This window comes from Gadus chalcogrammus, chromosome 3, assembly GCF_026213295.1.
Source record: "Gadus chalcogrammus isolate NIFS_2021 chromosome 3, NIFS_Gcha_1.0, whole genome shotgun sequence".
Taxonomy (NCBI): domain Eukaryota; kingdom Metazoa; phylum Chordata; class Actinopteri; order Gadiformes; family Gadidae; genus Gadus; species Gadus chalcogrammus.
Window position 1 is genome coordinate 13,178,877 of NC_079414.1, and position 23,375 is coordinate 13,202,251.

The 23,375-nt window shown below is 44.1% G+C and overlaps 4 protein-coding genes across 7 annotated transcripts; 2 read left to right on the forward strand and 2 right to left on the reverse strand.

Moving 5' to 3' along the window:
- Nucleotides 1-329: 329 nt before the first annotated feature.
- LOC130379343 (lysozyme g-like) lies at nt 330-2,882 on the reverse strand. Its single transcript, XM_056586116.1, has 5 exons — nt 2,760-2,882; nt 1,876-1,953; nt 1,537-1,745; nt 1,228-1,366; nt 330-795 (listed from the first exon to the last, which is right to left on the reverse strand). The coding sequence occupies exons 1-5, from the start codon at nt 2,761-2,763 to the stop codon at nt 662-664; spliced, it is 564 nt and encodes a 187-aa protein (XP_056442091.1). The 5' UTR covers nt 2,764-2,882; the 3' UTR covers nt 330-661.
- On the forward strand, nt 2,223-14,057 carry LOC130379328 (aerolysin-like protein). 4 transcript variants are annotated; one of them, XM_056586094.1, is made up of 3 exons: nt 2,223-2,364; nt 12,261-12,759; nt 13,084-14,057. In XM_056586094.1, the coding sequence occupies exons 2-3, from the start codon at nt 12,271-12,273 to the stop codon at nt 13,552-13,554; spliced, it is 960 nt and encodes a 319-aa protein (XP_056442069.1). In that variant the 5' UTR covers nt 2,223-2,364; nt 12,261-12,270; the 3' UTR covers nt 13,555-14,057. The 4 variants fall into 4 exon arrangements, with proteins under 4 accessions (XP_056442069.1, XP_056442068.1, XP_056442067.1 ...); XM_056586093.1 differs by lacking the exon at nt 2,223-2,364 and adding an exon at nt 10,886-11,029 and having other exon boundaries at nt 13,084-14,056; XM_056586092.1 differs by lacking the exon at nt 2,223-2,364 and adding an exon at nt 11,129-12,004.
- Nucleotides 14,058-15,054: 997 nt separating this feature from the next.
- Nucleotides 15,055-17,902, reverse strand: LOC130379351 (lysozyme g-like). The gene is made up of 5 exons (XM_056586125.1): nt 17,856-17,902; nt 17,564-17,647; nt 17,211-17,419; nt 16,742-16,886; nt 15,055-15,908 (listed from the first exon to the last, which is right to left on the reverse strand). The coding sequence occupies exons 1-5, from the start codon at nt 17,857-17,859 to the stop codon at nt 15,751-15,753; spliced, it is 600 nt and encodes a 199-aa protein (XP_056442100.1). The 5' UTR covers nt 17,860-17,902; the 3' UTR covers nt 15,055-15,750.
- A 1,925-nt stretch (nt 17,903-19,827) lies between these two features.
- LOC130379339 (lysozyme g-like) lies at nt 19,828-22,213 on the forward strand. The gene is made up of 5 exons (XM_056586113.1): nt 19,828-19,919; nt 20,121-20,204; nt 20,345-20,553; nt 20,878-21,022; nt 21,872-22,213. The coding sequence occupies exons 1-5, from the start codon at nt 19,916-19,918 to the stop codon at nt 22,030-22,032; spliced, it is 603 nt and encodes a 200-aa protein (XP_056442088.1). The 5' UTR covers nt 19,828-19,915; the 3' UTR covers nt 22,033-22,213.
- Nucleotides 22,214-23,375: the final 1,162 nt, after the last annotated feature.

The window sequence follows — 23,375 nt, forward strand, 5'->3', positions numbered from 1 at the left end:
AACTATCTCCCTATCAAACACCAATGAGATGGACCTTCCTTCCATTAAAGACTGTGCTCTGCTCATAAACATTGAAATAAACAAACTCATAGTAAGAGTGAAAGCCAAGTCTCATACGGTGTGTGCGCCCCCCTCTCCCTCTCCCCCTCATGAAGGCTAGCTCTGGTGCTGCTGAAAGAGTCTTCATTGTGGTCATAATTCTTCTCATGAAACAGAATGTGGTAAGAGTGTGGAAACAGGTGAGGACGTCCTCCCCCCACCCATTAATGTACTCTTGATATAAAAGCCATAACCACCACGTTTTTGGAGCTTTCCGTGTATCAAGGAAGCACATACATTTTTATTTAAAACAATGGTATATCAATTACAACACATTGGATACGAATGAAATCCATCGGTTTGTACATAAGTCACACTTATGTATTATCAGCATAATACTTCAATGTATTATGCTGATATTTTTACATATCTTAGAAAAGCCATCTTGCCAACAATTTAAAATTGCACTTTATGAAGATATTGATTGAATTAAAAAAGGCAAACCATATTTTTTGACTATATTGCGACTATTAAACAAAAACAATAATAATTAATGATAACAAATGATAATTATCATTTGTTATTTAATACAGAACATTTGGGCTGCCCAAGAGGGATTCCTCTAAAACCCGTTTTTTTTATACCACTGGGCTCTGGCAACCACATCATTGGAGTAGTCTTTTCCTGTGGTGCGTGAGTCCACACTCTCGTAAGATTCGACTCTACTGTCTCCAGTGTTGTAGGCTGCGATCGCTCCTGCAGTCAAACATAAGGACAGTGACAGTGTTTAGCCAGAATGTAGATTAGAGGCGCTGCTCATTAAATTAGACCGATCACCGGCAAATTTCTGACCAATCAGGACTCTCTTCCGTGGTTGTTTTATCTTGCCTTTCAATCACAACTTAGTGTGTGAATCTGACACTTCCCAGTGGCGCGCAAAATTTGGGATGGAGGAAAAAGCGAGTTGTTTTTTTCGGTTGTTTAATTTTAAAATAATCCCCTCTTCTCGTCTGCTCTCTCTCTTTATAACTCATCAATCTACTGCAGCTTTAACCACAATTCTCAAAAAATCAAATAGTGCAGGTTTTCTGAGGTCAGAAGAGGAACTTAGAATGGGAACTTAGAATGGGAACTTAGAATGGGAACTTAGAATGGGAACTAATAATAATTATTATTATTGAGACAAACCCTTCAGCTGCTGTTCTGTGCTCCAGCTGGGGAACTTCTTGTGGATCAGTTGAATGAAATTAACCAGGATCCCAGTGGCTTGGTCAATGTGCTCCTCACTGTTCCAAGCTCCTCTCGGTTCGTGGTATCTCTTATCAACCTGTATAGGAGTGTATCTTTTATCATTTATTTATTCCCACAAAATAAAAAAAGATTTGCCATTGGGCGTCCTGTGCATTCTGAGACTAAAGGCTTTACGCTTAAATTATAGAACTTGACATGTTTGCTATAACGCTGGGGCAGCCTATAACACAAATGTAGCCCTATCACCTGCATCAGTCCAAAGCCATTATAATTGTCCCCCCAACCAGGGGGGGTAGTGTTGAAGATGACGTTCCCGGCACGGGACCCTCTGGAGATGATGGCAGCGATGACAGCTGGGTCAACATCATGCTTTTCCGCCACATTGTTAATGAAGGACTTGTATTTTTCCATCCTCCGAGCATCGGTTTGAGCCATTGTATGCGATGCCCTTACACCTTTAGGACAGATAATATGTTTACAGTAGCCTACTGTCTTCTCACTTTAAATGGGCAATACAACGTTCACGACATGACTCTCTCTTGAGTAAAAGAAATGGCTTAATCTGGTTGACCAGCAGCACCCTACCGTCGTATTCCAGTTTATCCTGTCGCGAAGTTTTGCTGGACGCTCCGGACATTTCTACCTGCATGATGTCTCCGTACCCTAGACAGGTAGTTGATGACGTTATTAATGATATTATTAATGTAAGTGTCCTTGCATGAATACGTTTTCTTTCATTAGGCTATGCACACTTAATGATCAATACTTCAATTTGTAATAAATAAATAGATAATAATTCATGTTGGGTTAAAATGTTAATATAATGTATCTTAACCCATGCCATGTGTAATGTGTAATTAGAAAGTGTTAATGTGCTGCAAGCGCACGGAACTAATGTTTTTTTACCTCGTTTCCCTACGTCAGTTTAATTGATGTAAAAGCCTGACCATGCGTGCTCTCGTTAAGTGCAGCGTTATTGTAATGTTTGCCTATGAAGTTAAAGCAGACGGCCAAGAAACAAGGACCATAAATTAACCTTTAAAGAACCTCTTTTCATAACAAGCGGCCAGCGAGGTATTCTACATTTAATGCACTTTATTTCCTGTTTTATGCATGTCGTTTTCACGTGCCAATTAGTGTCATATTTCTGTGTTTTATTTCGTGCATTGGTTAATACTGTATCATTTGCTGATATGCCGTTTTGTTATGTTTATTTGTGATAGTTTTCACGGCATAAAGGCGTAAAGAGTGCCATTATGCCCGTTTTGAAAGAAACCAACCTGTGTCTGTGTTGTGACGAGAGCTACAATTAACTTATCAATCATTCGCTCGAAACAAGTTCATCTCACTAATTATTTACTAATGTCTAATGGTTTAATGTCTAAATATGTTAAGACAATAAAACAATAAAACAAAAAAAATCTTCCGATAGTTTTTTCTGAAAGAGAAGAGCATATTAGATGTCTGACCCATTTTAGCTTTAGATTTAGAATTCCTTGCAGCAGAGGTTGAGAATTATTGGGTGTCGCCGCTTCCTTTTCGTATACGACGATTACGGAAATGTAGTTGTATCAGAGCCCGTCTACGATTAGACATTCTCTGGTTGTATTGTATTTATAATCACAGCCTACCGTCACGCTCAGAGGGCGTGGCCACGGCCCACGGCCTCCCAAGCGAGTCCTGCCTCGGTTTTTTTTTCCGGTAGGCCTACAACACTTGATCAGTGTAAAGACTGAGTTAAAACATTCGTTATTTTCTTCAGTAGTTTTGAAACCAATACTTTTATGCTTTTACTTAAGTAAAAAGCTTGAGTTGATTCTTCAACTTCTACATAAGTACTTTTAAACGCTAGTAGGCCTATAATGAATGTGAATACTTTTGACACCTAATTTTGTCGTCCTCCATACTCCTTTCCTGGGTCGCTTTAGTACCTGAAGGGTCCACACGATGGCGCCAGAGAATATTACGTTGAGCTATCTGATTTTAACGAAACTATGATGACATAAACTCATAGCATGAAATTAGCATCACAAGTAAGATCTGACTCCACGTATGGCCCCCATCATGTTGTTGATCTCTAAACGGACCCCTAGCTAAACAGATTGAAGACCCCTGTAGAATGAGTTGAACCTTTTACTATCAACCCATCATGTTGTTGATCTCGAAACGGACCCCTAGCTAAACAGATTGAAGACCCATGTAGAATGATTTGAACCTTTTACTATCAAGCTTGAGACTCGACTTCCTAGCCCAAGACTTAAAAACAGCCATTTAGTAAAGAAGACATAACAGTGGTGTTTCAGATATCAATCTTCATTCATATCATGAATTTCTGTTTATGCTGGTACAGAGTATCTTTTGCGTGCGACGGATGGCGTAATGTGCTTCTCATCGACTTCGATGGGAAAGCAACATGTCTGATCACATTCAAGCATCAATTCCACAACACCTTTAGGCTTCAATGTGACAATAGGCCATTTTAGTTTGCCAATAGCAAAAGCAAACACTTTTGAGGTCAATCTACTGGTGAGCATTAAGCATTTTAGGTTTATCTGTGTTTTCTCTATTTTTATTTGAGTATTGCAAATGAGCATAGCCAGTTAAATGGATAGACAAGACAAAGGAGACTGTATTTTATACACTGTGTGTATCCCTGATTGTCTTTACAGATGCATTGATTTAAAAGTACAAATTATTACCGCTCTATCAGCTGTTCTTTCCCAAATAATTTACCGAGAATGTGTGGCTAGGTAGGTGAGAGAAGCAAAGTGTATGCGCGAGGTGCACAAGCAACATTACGCATGCGCCCTTAAAGTAGCATCGGAACAACGCGCCACTGACTTTAAACCAGGTATTTCCTGGTTTGTGGCGCAATTGTTTTCTGAAACTGCAAAATAGCACCAGGGAACGTTTGCGCCAGAACACGCCTCCTCCTTTCGCCGAAACGCCCCTTGTGGTGCAAGATCATTCCCTAATTTACCGACGCGTGGCGCAGGAGGGAAAAGAACGCTCTGCGCCAGTTGCAAACTAGCCACACGACACATGCGCCAGTGGTTAAGTCGATTGCGCCGGATACAAGATAGGGCCCTACATGTTTTGGAGGTTTTTACGCCTCTGAACCGTAAATGTCCCCGGATTTTGTCTCAGAAATCTGGTTACCTTATATTATGGCCCCCATCATGTTGTTGATCTCTAAACGGACCCCTAGCTAAACAGATTGAAGACCCCTGCTCTATAAGCTGACTCTGGGGAATTTGATCAGGAAACATTGGAAACAGTTTCAATGTAACACACAATTATACATGTAGTATATCATAGAATAACATATGAAAATACATTGAACATCTTGCTCAACTTGTCCAAGACCACAAGACTACTGGGAGCGGCTGGTTCTGAGAGTAAACATGACCTAATTGTCCGTGTGTGTGTGTGTGTGTGTGTGTGTGTGTGTGTGTGTGTGTGTGTGTGTGTGTGTGTGTGTGTGTGTGTGTGTGTGTGTGTGTGTGTGTGTGTGTGTGTGTGTGTGTGTGTGTGTGTGTGTGTCTCTCTTCCGAGACTGGAAAGCAAAGACATTTGGTCAGATTTGAACTTTGATAAATGATCATTGATGTCATTTTTTGTTTTTTGCATTGTTGTTCAAAACAACACAACTTTAAATGTATTACTGATTTTGCAGGGATATAGAATGATTTGAACCTTTTACTATCAAGCTTGAGACTCAAATTCCAAGCCCAAGACTTAAAAACAGCCATTTAGTAAAGAAGACATAACAGTGGTGTTTCAGATATCAATCTTCATTCATATCATGAATTTCTGTTTATGCTGGTAGTATCTGTTGCGTGCGACGGATGGCGTAATGTGCTTCTCATCGATTTTGACTGGAAAGCAACATGTCTGATCACATTCAAACATCACTCACACAACACCTTTAGGCTTCAATGTGACAATAGGCCATTTTAGTTTGCCAATAGCAAAAGCAAACACTTTTGAGGTCAATCTACTGGTGAGCATTAAGCATTTTAGGTTTATCTGTGTTTTCTCTATTTTTATTTGAGTATTGCAAATGAGCATAGCCAGTTAAATGGATAGACAAAGCAAAGGAGACTGTATTTTATACACTGTGTGTATCCCTGATTGTCTTTTGAAACATTTCAGGGGTTTCCCCCCGTAAGTCGTTGCAGCAGAGTAAAATCACTATTCTATTTCCTGCTCAACTGCAGAGGGAGAAAAAACATATGGAACCAAGTACAATCATGATCTTGTTAATCCAACCTAAGGCAACATTTGTCCCAGTTGTCTTGACAATGGGCATCAATTGAATCAGCTGATCATATATTACTCTGTTTCCAGAGTCCTAACCCATTCCGCATTGAATAGGCTGCTACTATGGTGCAAAATATTCTCCGCCAAACTGTTGGAATACTGGTATAGAGAGAAACGCGTCAGCAGTGGGGGGCCTTGACGGGCCCTGTCCCTTTGACATTCATAACACCTCAGAGGGTCCTGGGTTGACCAGCGAACACTCAGACAGACATCCCTCTGTAGTCAATGACATCAGTCTATTTCTCAGTTCATTAAGATAATAAGTATATGTAAGGTTAACTTTAAGCATACATTCTACAAGAATAAAAGGTAAATATTGTTACAATGGAGCCAAATGTTTAACACTATTGATATTACCTGGCCTTCCTTTGTCAAACAAATGCCTACATTCTGACAAACCCCCGACGCCTCCTTTAGGTATAAATGGGCCCTTGGAGTGACATCTGCCCCAGCCCCTCCGATGAGACTGATGCATGACTACATGAATTTCAAACTTCAAATGGCTCAGCTCATGGCCAGATGATATGGCCTAATTCACACATGGAATGGCGTTTTCTTCCACAACTTCAGAAACACTGAGTCCTCAAATAAAATCTTGGCAAAGTAAACTTAACACACGTACGATATGCGGTAGCTGGGGTTATATTTAATGATATACGCGGAGATAGAAACTGCATACGGCCCTTCCTCGCAGCATGCAGCTGCAGTAGCTATCAAGCTGAGACAGCGTGTCCGCAAACCGGGTGAGGCTCTCCATGTTTTGCGAGATGACATCTACGGGAGAGTGTCAGTAGCCTACAGCAACAGGGCTGATGCTGAACAGGACGCCTTAGGAGTTGAAGTCTTTACTAATTAACTAAGGAATTAAAGACGGCTACAGCGCCCCCATCAGCCATCTTTAAACCTGCGTCTTCCAGCCACAGTCACACACCATATAGAGGTAAAAGCCCCAGAGACATTAAATGGGATGAGATTCGGTGTCACAACTGTTCAGGCTTGGGTCACATGAAGAGAAATTGCCCCTCACCAAGAAATGCAACTAGGGCTCTAACTTCAACCATGTCCCCTCAAAGCTACACTGTTGCCCCAGGCAACAGTGCCGTAACCATTAAAAAGGGGGCCATCGTGGGACTCCTCCAGCCGGTAGAGGTTCTGCAGCCTACAAACGCGGTTGCCCACAACCAGCCTGAACAGACTGTCAGCAGCCGCCCTCCGGTCCCCCTACACCTACAGGAGCTCTATGACCAGAGCTCTACTGAGCTTAACCAAGAGGAGCAGCTGCGGCTAGCTCAGCTGCTGTGCACCTATGAGAATATGTTCTCCACAGGACCCACTGACCTCGGCAGGACCAGCCTGGTTCAGCATGACATCGTAACCATGCCAAGCCTCCCAGTCAAGCAACGACCACGCCGGATGGCGTTGGAGAAACAACAGGCTGCTGACCAACAGATACAACAGAGCCTGGGGGCGGGGCTGGCCCGCCGCAGCAACAGCAGTTGGGCATCTCCCATACTGATGGTAAAGAAAAAAGATGGGACGTACCGCCTCTGCATAGACTATAGAGGCCTGAATGACTGCACGATCAAAGATGCATATCCTCTGCCCCGCATCCAGGACATGCTGGACACCCTCTCTGACGCCAAGTGGTTCAGCACCCTTGACCTCGCGGCCGGCTACTGGCAAGCCGAACTGACCCCAAGAGCACGCAAAGCAGCAGCATTCTGCACCAAAAGTGGACTGTTTGAATGGAATGTCATGCCATTTGGACTCTGTAATGCCCCGGCGACATTCCAGCGCTTGATGGACCGGGTGCTGGCCGGCATGCAGTGGGAGACCTGCCTGGTGTACCTGGACGACATCATCGTTTTGGGCAGCGACGTTCCGCAGATGCTGCAGCGGCTGGGCCAGGTTTTCAGTCGTCTCGACCAGGCTAAATTGAAGCTAAAACCATCTAAGTGCTGCCTCTTCCGCCGCCAAGTAGCCTACCTGGGGCACATCGTTTCAGAGAGCGGTGTGGCCACTGACCCCAACAAAGTCCAGAAAGTGCAGGACTGGCCAACACCGACATCAATCCAAGATGTCCGTCGCTTTGTGAGCCTTGCATCTTACTATCGGCGGTTCGTTAAAGACTTTGCTTCCATTGCAGAACCTCTCCATGCCCTGACGAAGAAACATGCCCAGTTTCGCTGGTCTGAGGTTTGCCAGGCGGCATTTAATGAACTTAAAGGCTTGCTAACGACCGCGCCAATCCTGGGCTACCGACTCGACCAAGGCAACATGATACTAGACACAGACGCCAGCGACGTCGGTATCGGCGCTGTTCTCTCGCAGGTTCAGCAGGGTGTGGAACGTGTGCTAGCCTATGGAAGCCGCAAGCTGTCCACAACTGAACAGAATTATTGTACCACACGGCGAGAACTGCTAGCCGTGGTCGACTTCACGTCACACTTTCGCCAGTATCTCCTAGGGCGGCGCTTCACGGTGCGCACCGACCACAGCAGCCTTCGGTTGCTAACAAGGATGAAGGAGCTTGAGGGACAGCTCGCCAGGTGGCTCGAGAGACTTGGCGAATACAACTTCGAGATCATCCATCGCCCTGGCCAGCTTCACGGCAACGCAGACAGCCTCTCCCGGAGACCCTGCCGTCAGTCCTGTCCTTGTAAGCTCCCCAGCCCATCTCCTCCTCAGTTGAACATCAGTCACCAGGCTGTGCAGTGCAATTTGGACTCTGACATCAACCAGGCGATGCTGAGTCCAGTGGGGGTAGAGAGACACCCAGCTCCCGCAGAAGCAAGTCTAGTGGGGGTAGACAAGGCCCTGCCAGCTGACTCTAACAACTTAAAGTCTCCCGAGAAAATATACCTGACTAAGTCAAAAGAAAATGAACTGTTTGGTGGTTGGTCCCTGGAGGAGCTGCGACAAGCCCAGGAAGACGACGCAGACATTGCACCCATCAGAACCTGGTTGGAAACCAGCGGAGAGCGTCCTGCATGGGTAACAGTCTCACCATGCAGCCCAGCCACGAAGACATATTGGAGCCAGTGGAAACGCCTCTACATCAGAGACGGAGTGCTAGTTAGACGCTTCTACTGCCTGGACGATACCCAATTATATCCACAAGTAGTGCTTCCCGGCCCTTCCGGCAGATGCATGAGGGAGAAGTTGGCGGACATTTTGGTGTAGAGCGCACGATAGCTTGGCTGCAAACCCGATACTTCTGGTACAGAATGAGGTAGGACGTCGCCCTGTGGTGTAACAACTGCACCAGCTGCGCATCAAAAGCCAGGCCACGGAAGACACCACAAGCCCCCATGGGCACTGTTCGAGTCGGAGCGCCTATGGAGCGCATCGCTTTGGATATTATGGGGCCACTGAATGAGACTGAACGCCACAACAGATATGTGCTGGTAATACAGGACTATTTTACAAAATGGGTCGAAGGTTTTCCCCTACCTAACGAACAAGCTTAACTGTGGCTGAAGTGCTCGCCTCCGAGTGGGTGTGTCGCTATGGAGCCCCGCAGACACTGCACAGCGACCAAGGCCGGAACTTCGAGTCTGAGGTGTTCTAGGAAATGTGCAAGCTGTTCGGGATCGACGAAACACACACCACACCTTTCCGTCCTCAGTCCGATGGGCAAGTTGAAAGGTTCAATGCCACTCTGCAAAAGATCCTGGCCGCGACAGCCGAACGTTGCCACTGGGATTGGGACCTCATGATTCCCTACGCTGTCATGGCCTACAGAGCAACCAAGCACAGTTCAACTGGTTTCACCCCGAACTACATGATGTTTGGCCGGGAAGTGAGTGAGCCAGTAGACCTTGTATCCGGCCTGCCGCCGGACCCTGAACCAGCTCCCTCAGCCCCTGAGTATGTCCAGCACCTTCGAGAGCGACTGGAGCTGGCGCACCAAATCACCAATCAAAGAGACAATATGACAAGAACTGTTGCCGCACACATTACAACGTTGGTGATGCTGTGTGGTACCTCATCAAAGGAACAAAAAAATTCAAGAACAGAGTGAGGAAGTTCCTCCCATCTTACGAAGGGCCATTCTTCGTTCTGGGTCAGTTGGACGACCTGGTTTATTGAATCCAGAAAGGGCCAAAGACTAAAGTAAAGGTGGGTCACCACGATCAGCTAAAGCCTTATCGCTGCTGGGACCCACTGGACAATACTTGGGCCCTGGAGCAAGCCCAGAGCTGGACACCAATGGAGGTGTCACCCCCAGACGACGTAGATCCTGCTGACACTCTACTGGGTCTGCCCCAGCTCTTCTCCAACACTGATGACAGCTCCAGCTTTCCCTCATCAGATCCAGCTGTGGACATCCCTGTAGCTGCTGCTTCTCACCTTGACTCCTCCGTTCCTGTGGAGTTAAAGGACAGTGGGGGTTGTGCGGCGGTGCAGCACCCTCAGAGCCCTCGTTCTCAAAGGCCCCAGCGCAGGCGTAGACCACCGACTCAGTTTGGTGAGTGGGTGGCTCACTGAGCGCCCGGCTCACTGAGCGCCCGTGTTCATGGGCAGTTCCAGGACTTTAAGGGCAATGTTTACAATGTTTAAAAACAATAATAAGTTGCTTATTGCTTATGTTTTGTATTTCTCTTGGTAAAGAATATATATATATGTTTGATACAAAGTCAACTGTTATAGGCTCTTCCAGCTAATTGTTATTTTCTATACTTAAAAAAAAGAAAGAAAAACTTGACGTAATGCTTGTTGTATGCACTATGGGGTAAACTGCATTTGGTTCTGCAGGTTTGCATTTTTCTGTTAATATTTTGAGTAATTACAGAGAACTACTATTATCCTTAAAATGCTAATTATATCTTCTACTCGTAGTCTGAACGATGTGTATTGTAATGCCTTTTCAGAATTTGTTCTGCCAACTGTAATATGTGCACTAAACGCAACACACTGTTCAATTCTTGCCTTTGCATTACAAGCTACACTTTATCGTCATTCCTCTTAAATCGACGCCTACTAGTTATACTGCACCCTTTGAACTAGATTGAATGTGTATGGGGGCTGTATATCTGTATGGACATGTTGGTGAATTATTGTGCTGGAGGGAAAAATCTGTTTTGATTGTCATCCAGAGTGGGGGTAGCGTTACGAGAGTGGCGTATGTGTGTGAGCGAGAATGTCTGTATGTGGATCTTGTTCCACCTTTGCGGTGCCAAAAACTGTGCCAGTTAAACTGTTAACTGGCAGACAACTTGTCTTAACTTCACTCTACTTTTCTCACCGAACATCTGGTTGTTCACTGCAGTGTTGTGTGGGCAGAGGGGCGTGGTTAGGGTCGGCTATAAGAGAAGACTCACAAAGAGCTCTCTACAGTGAGGTCAGATCCATACTGACGATTCCATTAGTTCCTGGAAAGGGAAGAAAGACCAGAGCGGAGCAACCAGCACAGGTAAGGAGGATCCAGGGTGGTCTAACCGGGATCTATGGGATTTTCATTTCTGGGTAATCCTGACGGTATTTCTCACTAGTTTCTGAATTTCTATGAACTAAAGAATCAATCAATTAATGGAGAAAATAATCTGCAGAATAATCCGTAAGGAAAATAATCGTTGCAGTTTGAAACAAAATAGTTCAGAATGAACTCCGCCTCAACCAACTACCAACCAACAACGGTAAAATTCTGCATTTAATTTACTGTAATTCTTGCTTGCGTTTTTTTGCAGTGATACAGAGGCAGGTGCAGTCAACTCCAACTACACAACAATAACAGCTCTTACATCGTACCTCTTAAAGGGGAACAGTCATGCTCGCTGGCTTCTAATATAAGTAAATTCTGCTTCATATGATGCCCGTAGCCAGCTCTGAGGTCACCGAGGTCCAGAAACGTGGAATTATTTTTAGAGCAAGTAATTAAACTGGATGGCCTACCTGTCCGTCTACCTACCTCAGAGTGCACTCATTGCGCATGACCGGAATCAACCCACACATTACTAATCCCCATTAGCTATATTGTACCCTGCAGGTCGGGAATTTCGTGTTTTTAGGGGCAAGGCCACTTGGGCTGCAGCGGGGCAATTTTGTAGGGCACAAAAGGCCACATGCCGGGCCTTTAGGGCCATACGTTAAATAACATGATTTTGATTTCACTTGGTTGCGATGTTAAAAGTTTGTGAGTGCTTGCGTGTGTTTGTATGTGGGACTCACTCAGTGACAGTGAGTCAGAGGCTGCGAGCACACAGCTCTGGCTGGCCGGACAGCGTAGCAAGGAACTTTTATAAACACAATATTGTTATCCTGCAGTAATCATCCCCAGCAGCCCCAAAACGTTAACGATCCACCGGAAATTCTACCGATTACGACGCGCACACACACACACGCACACACTGTGTGCGCGTTATTCAATGGCCTGGTAATGTTTATACATGTACGGTAATATTCATACTATGTGTTAGCATAGGAAATGGCATAGTGCTGACGCCAACCCTTTTAATTTTTGTATTTTATATATAAACACCGCCAGCTTTGGTTCATAATTTTCGCCCTTGGATCTTGTCCTTTGATTTCCTTTTACAGCTCCAAATGTCTGAATCTTTTGTCGAGCATTTGGAGGATACATGAATTACATGAATATACATGAAAATACATGAATACATGAATATTAATGCACATTTATTTTCAAGGTTATTAAACATGGCATCGGCGACTACACTGCACCTCATCGGTGGACGGGGAGGCCATGAGTTTGATTTCACTGGCCGTGACAATGGTGCCACCCTCAAGAAGATTGGAGTGGAAGTGGGAGGCTGGCAGATCAAAGCGTTGCGGGCAGAACTGACCGACGGGCGTGTGCAGACCTTTGGAAAGGGTAACAGTTTCCGTGAGTTTACGTTCAAACCTAACGAGAGCATCACCAAGCTGTCCCTGTGGGGGAACGGTGCCGGATCACGTCTGGGTGCTATCAAGTTCAAGACGAGTTCTGGAAACACGTTCTTCGAGAAAATGAGTGATTGGGGACTGAAGACCGAGTACTCTATCGATGTGGGGTCTGGAGTCTGCCTGGGGTTGCAGGGGCAGGCTGGCTCAGACATCGACTGTTTGGGATTCCTCTTCATCAATGCTATCAAGTCGTCAGTGCTAACCGACATGACCTATCCCACCCTGGCCCTGTACACACCCAAGGTGAGTGCTGCTATGTGTGGAAGACCTGAGTCTGAATATGGCAGGCTAAGTGGGTCAATACATTTCAATTAACAAGAGTTTCTTTATTAACTCCGAAAAGCAATTGAAAGATAAGGGGTTGACAGTTATGTATTTTTTTTAATTTCATTATGTCAATAAAATAGTGTCAGCACTTAAATCTTTTGAATTTCTCCCCTGGGAGATTAATATAGTGTTAAAGTCTAAATGTTAGACTAAATAAATTAGTTGATATTTTCTGTACTGGTTATTAAGTATTATTTTGTGTGTTGCCTGAACAATATGCATTTTTTTTTGTGTTTGTAGGTAAACAAAGATTACATCAAAGCTGTGTCTTATCACAACAACACTACTGAGGCTCAAGAGCATAAACTGGCGTACAGCAGATCTGTGACCAAGTCTACCACCTGGAGCAACACGGTTAAGATTGAGGGCACCGTCAGCATGAGTGTTACAGCAGGGATCCCGGAAGTGGTGGAGGTGTCTGGTGGGTATAGCGTGACCGCGGGAGCGGAGCACACCTCCTCAATGACCTCCTCTGAGACCATAACCGAATCAGATGAGATCAATGTTACGGTCCCGGCAGGAAAGACCATTTCAGTTGACGTGTCAGTGGGACGAGCAGTCATCGACCTCCCCTACTCAGCCACAGTGAAGATCAGATGCATGAATGGCAGCGAGCTGAACTTCAAATCCACCGGCAACTATAATGGTGTGGCTTACACTGCAGTCAATGTTAATGCCGTTGAGTCTGATAAAGTTATGAATGCTGAATAAGATGCATCAATATCTTACTGTGCACAGTTTTAATATTGATTGCCTAACATTGGTTTGATTGCTAATGCAGAGTGACTGTCGCAGATAAATAAATCATCACCTTAAACCTGCTTTTGGTTCCATGTCCATCCTCAGAGCTTGTAAAACAATATGAAAATGTATCTGTCTAGCTGATCCCATTATTTAACGTTTCAGTTTAGTAAGTGATAATTTCAATTCAAATATTCTTTATGCTGTTAATAATTTAGTTTTCCAGTCCAACAGCCTGGAAAGATAATAAGTTTCTGCACACTTCCAGTCAGATGCTAATTTCTTTAAAAGTTTAGGTTTATGCTAAATTGCTTCAGTAAATCCGGGACAGGTAATAGTCTAAATAGTGCCAAAGATAATTCATTACACAATTGTTCCAAAGATACAGTACATTGCCAACAGAAAAACAGCAATACAGCCGAAGGCACACCTTCATAGGACAAAACATGTTGGTTCCCTAACCTAGGGTGACCTCTGTCCCCAATACACGGAAAGAGTTCAGTCTTGCGTTATTTCTGGAAGAAAGTGGTCCAATCCTTGGTCGCTTTTAACTCACTTTATTTGTTAAAGTATGCATGTTTCGGTATGGTAACTATGAAGCTTAAGGGAGGGAATTGTATCGAACGCGTGTGAGGGACAATATCGTGAGCTTCAAGCTCCGGGCTTAAGCCCGGTTCTCCCCGCGGTTACCTATAGTCTCTGCCTTCTCCAATTCAAACACGCGCTTTTCCCCGTCAAGTGGGCGTGGCCTATGTGAAGGGGGTCGGGGTGACGTAATGGCTCCGCCCCTGTCTAAAGGTGCTGCCATCTGTGGCTGGAGTAGTTATTGCAGCTTAAGTGTTCGATCCTGCTTCCTAGTGGCTATGTGAGGGTAATGCAGCTTGTGTGTTCGATCCTGCTTCCTCATGGCTATGTGGGAGCAGCTTATGTACTTAAAGGTCCCATGACATGAAAATCTCACTTTGGGAGGTTTTCTAACATAAATATGAGTTCCCCTAGCCTGCCTATGGTCCCCCAGTGGCTAAAACTTGCGTTGGGTGTAAAACTAGCACTAGCTGTTCTGCTCGCCTTTGAAAAATCGGAGGCTCAAGCGCGCCGATTTGGAATGTCTGTGCTCATGATGTCATCAGGAATCTCAGCTCCTCCCCTTACTCTGCCTGGCCCGCCCAGAGACGTTGGCCCGCCAATGAGACTCGACCGTGCGAGCGCCACATGTGTGTGTGTGAATACACACACTGTAACGCAAGTGTTTCTTGTCGGTTCTTTGACGTGTCTTGTATTTCCACAACGAGACTGTCGTGGGGGTTATCTGAGCCATGGTTGAGAAGGAATTGGGGGAAAGGAACTTTGGTTTGACTCTCTGAAGTACATGAACTGCGACATGCCGCCGGTTGCCGCGAGGCACCATCGCCCGGCAGCGGGCAGCCGGCAGCAGGCAGCGCGCGGTTCAGTCGACTTCAGGTTGATGTGAAAGTGGAAGAACCAGAGACGTCGCAGAACCCGACAAAGTCGTTTGTGATTCATAATATCGTCCGGAGGCGCACACAATATGTTATATGATATAGATATCTATGTATTATATGATATTATTTAGACATAGAGCTCCAGGACTGTAACGCAAGTGTTGTACACTTCCTTGTTATTTGGATAACCGTTCTGCTGTTGGTCTGATGGCGCATAACACGTCGGGCTCTCGTATCTGGTATTTCTACAACGAGACTCGTATTGGGGGTTATCTCAGCCAAGGTTGAGAATGAATTGGGGGGAAGGAACTTTGGCTTTGACTCCCTCAAGAACATGAACCACGACATGGAGGAGAAAGGGATTGTTGGCGGCGAATGTCTCCCGCTTGAGCCCCGCTGAGGGACCACCGCCAGAGGCGGAGGTGCATAAGCGCTGCCCGGCAAAGATCCCTTTGCCTAGTGCTCGTTTTACACCCAACGAAATGTCTAGCTATTTGGGGAGCATAGGTAGGCTAGTGGAACTCATGCTTGATAAGTTACAGCAATATATTTTTTATAATCGAATCGAATGGTATAGTCCAGTGAGTCATTTTAATCCGAACAACCATAGAACAGATAGGGAGTCCAATATCTGGACTCCCTATCACACACACATATTAGACAGATCTTCCTCCATTTAAACACTGTGTTCTGCTCATAAACGCTACCATGGCCAGAAAGAAGAAGGCTTAAAAAGATTATCCCAGTACCACTGGGCTCTGGCAATGACATCATTGGAGTAGTCTTTTCCTGTGGTATTCTCGTCCACATTGTTATAGGAGTGAACAACAACGTCTCCCTTGTTGTAGGCTGCGAGTGCTCCTGCAGTCAAACATAAGTGGCAGTGTTATGGCAGAATGTAGATTCAAGGCGCTGTAGGTACGATTTCAGAGCTACTCTTTCAGTGTAATTTGATCAAAATGGCATCGCCGTCCTTCAGCTATTAGTGAGTGAAAGGCGCTGTGAGAATATCGGTTCTGGTTCCAGATACTTGGCAGATGAATAATAGGAATAGGAACTAATAATAATTAAAGAATGAGACAGTTTCTAGCAGACAGTTAATTAAAAAATATTCCCCTCTTCTGCTCTCTCTCTTTACAATTGTCGCGTGTTTGTTCGTGTTTGTATGTGTAGTCACTAAATTAGCAGTAGTCTACATGTTTTACATACACTTTCCCCTTCTAATTCATTATTCTGTCTGTTTTAGAGTGTTGCGATGAATGCGACTGGATGCTTGACATATTACAGTGACTACAACTGAATGCCTGGACCCTCCTTACGTTTAACCGGCCAGCACCCCATCACAGGTTAAAAATGTTTTGCCTGTATGTGTCAATTATGGCACCCTTTGCACTCCTGATCATCCCTGGAAGGAGGGATCCCCCACTTTGCATTGCTTCTCAAGATTTCTTCCTTGCTATTAAGGAAGTTTATTTTGCCCTCTGGGGGGCTATAGGGTCAGGGAGGTGTCAGGCCTGTTGAGCCCTTCGAGACTGTACCTGTGATTAAGGGCTATACAAATAAAATACAATTGAAAATTATTTGAACTGTCAAATCTTACCTACAGAAGCTTCAACCACACTTCTCAAAAATTAAAAGAGTGCAGGGAATCTATGGTCAGAGAAGGAACTAATAATAATTAATGAATGAGACACCCTTCAGCTGCTGTTCTGCGGTCCAGCTGGGGAACTTGCGCTGGATCCGTCCAATGAAACAGACCAGGATCTGAGTGGCATAGTCCAGGTGCCCCTCACTGTCCCAGCCTTGCCTTTTTGGTATATCATGATGTCTCTTATCAATCTGTATAGGAGGAAGCCATGTTGCATATCACAACCATAGACACATTATCAGGTCACATTTGATTATTTACCACTTATTCATTTCTAATTAAATAAAATCATATTTGCTATCGGGCGGGCTTTGGATGGTTCTGTCCATCTGGGACTAAAGGCTTCATGTCTATTAAATTCATAGAATATTAGATGTTTGCTAACATAAATGCTGGGGCTGTTTGAGACTAGAACCATGTGTGTCATGATCAGTGAAATGGGTATTTCACACCACATCAGACCCCTTGCCTTGATAATATGCGATAGCAACCTAATACCAATGTAGGATTATTACCTGCATCAGTCCAAAGGCATTACCCTTGTCCCCCCAACCGGGGGGGTCAGTATTTTTGATGGAGAAACCGGCCTCGGACTCTCTGGAGATGATGCCAGCGATGAGAGCTGGGTTAACATCCCATCTTTCTGCCACATTCTTAATGATGGTCTTATATTTTTTCATACTATCCAAATCTTCTTTAGCCATTATTTCCGATGCCGTTACACCTTTGGGAGAGATAATATGTTCACGCTACTGTCTTGTCACTTGACATTGCAACGTTCACGACATGATTCTCTCCTCAGTAAAATGAATGGTTTTATGTGGAACCTAGTAATTGTACGGTGGTATGTGGACCAGCAGCCCCCTACCTTGGTGCAGATTCTTATCATAGTATGCAACCGCGGTTTCTTCCGACGCTCCGGTTGTTTCAACCTTCAAGATGTCTCCGTAGTCTAGACACGTTCAGTTGATGAAAATATTATTAACAAAACATTATCAACATACATAACATTCGCTCGGATCATTCTGACATAAATAGTTGTTTAGCCTACTAATGTCTAATTGTGTAACGTCTGATTAAAAAAAGAAACCTGTTAAGACAATAAAACATAATCTTCCTATAGGCTAGTTTTTCTGATGAGAGCTTTTTTGAATTCTTACCCATGTTGGATATCTATCTAGAGTTCCTTGCAGCAGAAGAAGAGATGTCTTGGGTGTTTCTGCTTCTTTCTCTCGTCTATGACGATTAAATAGTTTTGTTCAAATAGTTTTGGTTTCACTCTTAGTCAAAGACAGCAGTCACATGTAGAGGTCAAGATAGATAGAGAGAAAGAAGATGAAGAAATATAGAGAGAGTATCTGGACTCCCTATCACAGACACCAATGAGATGGACCTTCCCCCCATTAAACACTGTGTTCTGCTCATAAACATTGCCATAAACTAATCTTATTGTAAGAGTGAGAGTCAAGTCCCCTAGGGTGTGTGTGCGCCCCTCTCCCTTTCCCTCTCCCCCTGATGATGGCTAGCTCCGTTGCTGAAAGAGTAGGGTTTGTTGACATTTTTATTTACATATATTATGTGTAAAAAAATGTACGGCTTTCTGATCATATTTTAGAAAAACCAACTTGTCAAAAAAGATTCATAGTATCTAGTTACTGGATCCACTTTGCAAAAATAATGAGTAAATTAAAAGAGGGAAAGCAGATTTGTGACTACACATATCATTTAATTGTAATTATAATTTATTTAGCCATAGTCAGGTGCAGGCGCGTGCCGTCCATATGGGCAGGTGGGGCAGCGAACTCCCTGCTAAAGTATATGCTCCAAAAAAATTGATTTACTGAGGAAAATTTTCCTCAGTATCTATCTGGTGATTGCGTAGCATATTGTCATTTTACCGGTTCAAACCAGCGCTTAAAACATATTTTCGAATCATTTGGGCGATGGGGGGGGATTCAAACTATTTTTTAAATCTTTTTTTGGGCAACTTCACACATGCGGCGCAGCATCCAAGACATTTCTGATGTTATGGCGACCATTAAAATACATTGAAGGACATTTGCGGCATGTTAATGCAATACGTATCCCGCGCAAAGAGTATGCTGCGATCTTTATAGGTCCGCTGGCATGCGGTGGGTCCCAGTGTAATTTGAGAAATGTAGCCCTGCCGGCGACTTTCATTGGATTAGGAAATTATGGGCGGAACTATTTTGTCCCGCCCACGGACGCTCTGGCATCTACGGATACGAATACTTTTGCTACACATTTACCACCTAGACGTGTTGCAAAACTACCTGCAAAATAACCCACAGCTGAGACTTGCAGGAGGAGATTCGAGCAGTTGTAACGATGGACTTGTGCTCGCTCATTAAAATGCTGAATCGACATAGCGTTCTTTTTCATTTTATTTGTGAGGAAATTTTTCACAGATGTGCAACTTCTAATGCATTAGATCAAATTTGGGTTTACGAATGCACACATTTTGGGCATGTTCTCAGGTTATGAAACACGGGTGTGCGAATGAGTTTTGCACCAACTGCGCTACAATGATTGTAGCAAAAGGATTTGTGCACCTGTAACACAGATTTGCGTACTCGTAGACTATTTACGAGTACGGGTTAAACGTCTACGAGTACGTAGACGTTTAACCCTTTAAACGCGATTAACTTACAGCTCTAATACATATATATAAATACCAATTCATTAAATTCTAATCCAATCTGTTGCAATTCATTTTACCAGTGGTGGTGGTGGTGGTGATGGCTTTTATATAGAGTACATTACTGGGTGGGGGGAGGACTTTCTCACTGGTTTACCACACTCTTACCACATTCTGTTTCGTGAGATGAATTCTGACAATAATGAAGATCACCTGCCTTAATCTTTCAGCGACAGAGCTAGCCATCATCAGGGGGAGAGGGAGAGGGGCGCAAACACACCCTAAGGGACTGGACTTTCACTCTTACGAAAACACAGTGTTTAATGGGGGGAAGGTCCATCTCATTGGTGTCTGTGATAGGGAGTCCAGATACTCTCTCTATATTTCTTCATCTTATTTCTCTCTATCTATCTTGAACTCTATGTGACTGCTGTCTTTGACTAAGAGTGAAACCAAAACTATTTGAACAAAACTATATAATCCTCGTAGACAAGAGAAAGAAGCAGAAACACCCAAGACGTCTCTTCTTCTGCTGCAAGGAACTCTAGATAGATATCCAACATGGGTAAGAATTCAAAAATGCTCTCATCAAAAAAACTATAGGAAGATTATTTTTTATTGTCTTAACAGGTTTCTTTTTTTAATCCGACGTTACACAATTAGACATTAGTAGGCAAAACAACTATTTATGTCAGAATGATCCGAGCGAATGTTATGTATGTTGATAATATTGTAAATAATATTTTCATCAACTGAACGTGTCTAGACTACGGAGACATCTTGAAGGTTGAAACAACCGGAGCGTCCAAAGAAACCGCGGAGGCATACTATGATAGGAATCTGAGCAAAGGTAGGGGGCTGCTGGTCCACATACCACCGTACAATTATAGGTTCCACATAAAACCATTCATTTTACTGAAGAGAGAATCATGTTGTGAAGTTTAAGTCAAGTGACAAGACAGTAGCGTGAACATATTATCTCTCCCAAAGGTGTAACGGCATCGGAAATAATGGCTAAAGAAGATTTGGATAGTATGAAAAAATATAAGACCATCATTAAGAATGTGGCAGAAAGATGGGATGTTAACCCAGCTCTCATCGCTGGCATCATCTCCAGAGAGTCCGAGGCCGGTTTCTCCATCAAAAATACTGACCCCCCCGGTTGGGGGGACAAGGGTAATGCCTTTGGACTGATGCAGGTAATAATCCTACATTGGTATTAGGTTGCTATCGCATATTATCAAGGCAAGGGGTCTGATGTGGTGTGAAATACCCATTTCACTGATCATGACACACATAGTTCTAGTCTCAAACAGCCCCAGCATTTATGTTAGCAAACATCTAATATTCTATGAATATAATAGGCATGAAACCTTTAGTCCCAGATGGACAGAACCATCCAAAGCCCGCCAAATGGCAAATATGTTTTTATTTAATCAGAAATTAATAAGTGGAGAATAATCAAATGTGACCTGATAATGTGTCTATGGTTGTGATATGCAACATGGCTTCCTCCTATACAGGTTGATAAGAGACATCATGATATACCAAAACATCAAACCTGGGACGGTGGGGAGCACCTGTACCAAGCCACTGGGATCCTGGTCTATTTCATTGGACGGATCCAGAAGAAGTTCCCCAGCTGGACCGCAGAACAGCAGCTGAAGGGTTTGTCTCATTCATTAATTGTTATTAGTTCCTTCTCTGACCATAGACTCCCTGCACTCTTTTAATTTTTGAGAAGTGGGGTTGAAGCTTCTGTAGGTAAGATTTGACAGTTCAAATAATTTTCAATTGTATTTTATTTGTATAGCCCTTAATCACAGGTACACTCTCGAAGGGCTCAACAGGCCTGACACCCCCCTGACCCTAGCCCCCCAGAGGGCAATAGAAACTCCCTTAATAGCAAGAAAGAAATCTTGAGAAGCAATGCAAAGTGGGGGATCCCTCCTTCCAGGGATGATCAGGAGTGCAAAGGGTGCCATAATGGACACATACAGGCAAAAGTCCAGCCATTCAGTTGTAGTCACTGTAATATGTCAAGCATCCAGTCGCATTCACCGCAACACTCTAAAACAGACCGAAAAATGAATTGGAAGGGGAGAATGTATGTAAAACATGTAGACTACTGTTAATTTAGTGACTACGCATACAAACACGAACAAACACGCATCGACAATTGTGAAGAGAGAGAGCAGAAGAGGGGAATATTTTTTAATTAACTGTCTAGTAGAAAATGTCTCATTCTTTAATTATTATTAGTTCCTATTCTGAACACAGACTCACTCCACTCTTACAGAAGAAGAAGAGGAGCAGAAGAGGGGAATACTTTTTTATTTATCTGCCAAGTTTCTGGAACCAGAACCGATATTCTCACAGCGCCTTTCACTCACTAATAGCTGAAGGACGGCGATGCCATTTTGATCAAATTACACTGAAAGAGTAGCTCTGAAATCGTACCTACAGCGCCTTGAATCTACATTCTGCCATAACACTGCCACTTATGTTTGACTGCAGGAGCACTCGCAGCCTACAACAAGGGAGACGGTGTTGTTCGCTCCTATAAAAATGTGGACGAGAATACCACAGGAAAAGACTACTCCAATGATGTCGTTGCCAGAGCCAAGTGGTACTGGGATAATCTTTTTAAGCCTTCTTGCTGGCCATGGCAGCGTTGATGAGCAGAACACAGTGTTTAAATGGAGGAAGATCTATCTAATATGTGTGTGTGATAGGGAGTCCAGATATTGGACTCCCTATCTGTTCTATGGTTGTTTGGATTAAAATGACTGGACTATAACCATTCGATTCGATTATAAAAAATATATTGCTGTAATTTATCAAGCATTTGTAATTAAAGATCCAATGGCATTAAATGTAGCTTTCTGAGGTTTTCTTACATCAAAATGAGTTCCACTAGCCTACCTATGCTCCCCCAATAGCTAGAAATTTCGTTGGGTGTAAAACGAGCACTAGGCATTCTGCTCCGCCTTTGAAAAAACGAAGCTCAGACGCGCCGTTTAGGAATTTTCCCCATATGTCTTCATAAAGGGAGATGCCACGTCCCCTTTCTCTGGCTTGCCAGCCCATAGAATTTGACACGGCAATGAGATACCACCGTGCGAGCGCCACGTGTGTGTGTGTGTGTTTGTTTGTGATTACACACACTGTAACGCAAGTGTTGTACACTTCTTTGTTATTTGGACGTTGGACTCTCGTAGTGGGGGTTATCTCAGCCATGGTTGAGAAGGAATTGGGGGAAAGGAATTTTAGTAGGCCTACATGAACCACGACATGGAGGAGAAAGGGATTGTTGCCCGCGAATGTCTCCCGCTTGAGCCCCGCTTCCCGCTGCCGAGGGACCAACGCCTTGGCGCTGCCCGCTGCTGAGGTGGTGGTGCCTAAGCACTGCCGAGGAGGTGGTCCCTCGGCAGCGAGGCTCCAGCGTCAGACAACCGCGGTCAACAATTGCGGGCAACAATCCTTTTCTCCTCCATGTCGTGGTTCAGTCTAGATTGATGTGGACGTGGAAGAACCAGAGACGTCGTTTGAGATTCATAATATCTGGAGGCTGAACTCTGGAGGCTCACACAGCTTTTGGCTGTGATAATATGTATGATATGTAGGGCTGCAACAACGAATCGATAAAATCTATAAAAATCGATTACTAAATGCGTTGGCAACGAATTTGGTCGTCGATTCGTTGTGTCGCGCGATTAATAAGTTACTCGTAGGCGCAGCACTGTTTACAGCCAGCCGCCGACAGGTTGGTTCATGGTTCATGCACGCCCACAGCAAGCTTTAGTGTGAGCGACCACAGCTTGTATTTTGGTCGTATCTTAACACTGGACTGTAGGCCTACATCGAAGTGTTGTACCTTCACTGTCTTTGGGTTAAAAAAACTCCTTCAACTCAGTATCCGTCTAGTCCAACCGAAAACTGTCAGCTGCTGCTGCTGCAGACGTTGTGCAGACGGGCTCGGAGTAGCAGTGTTGTATAGTAGCGAAGTAGAAATACTTCG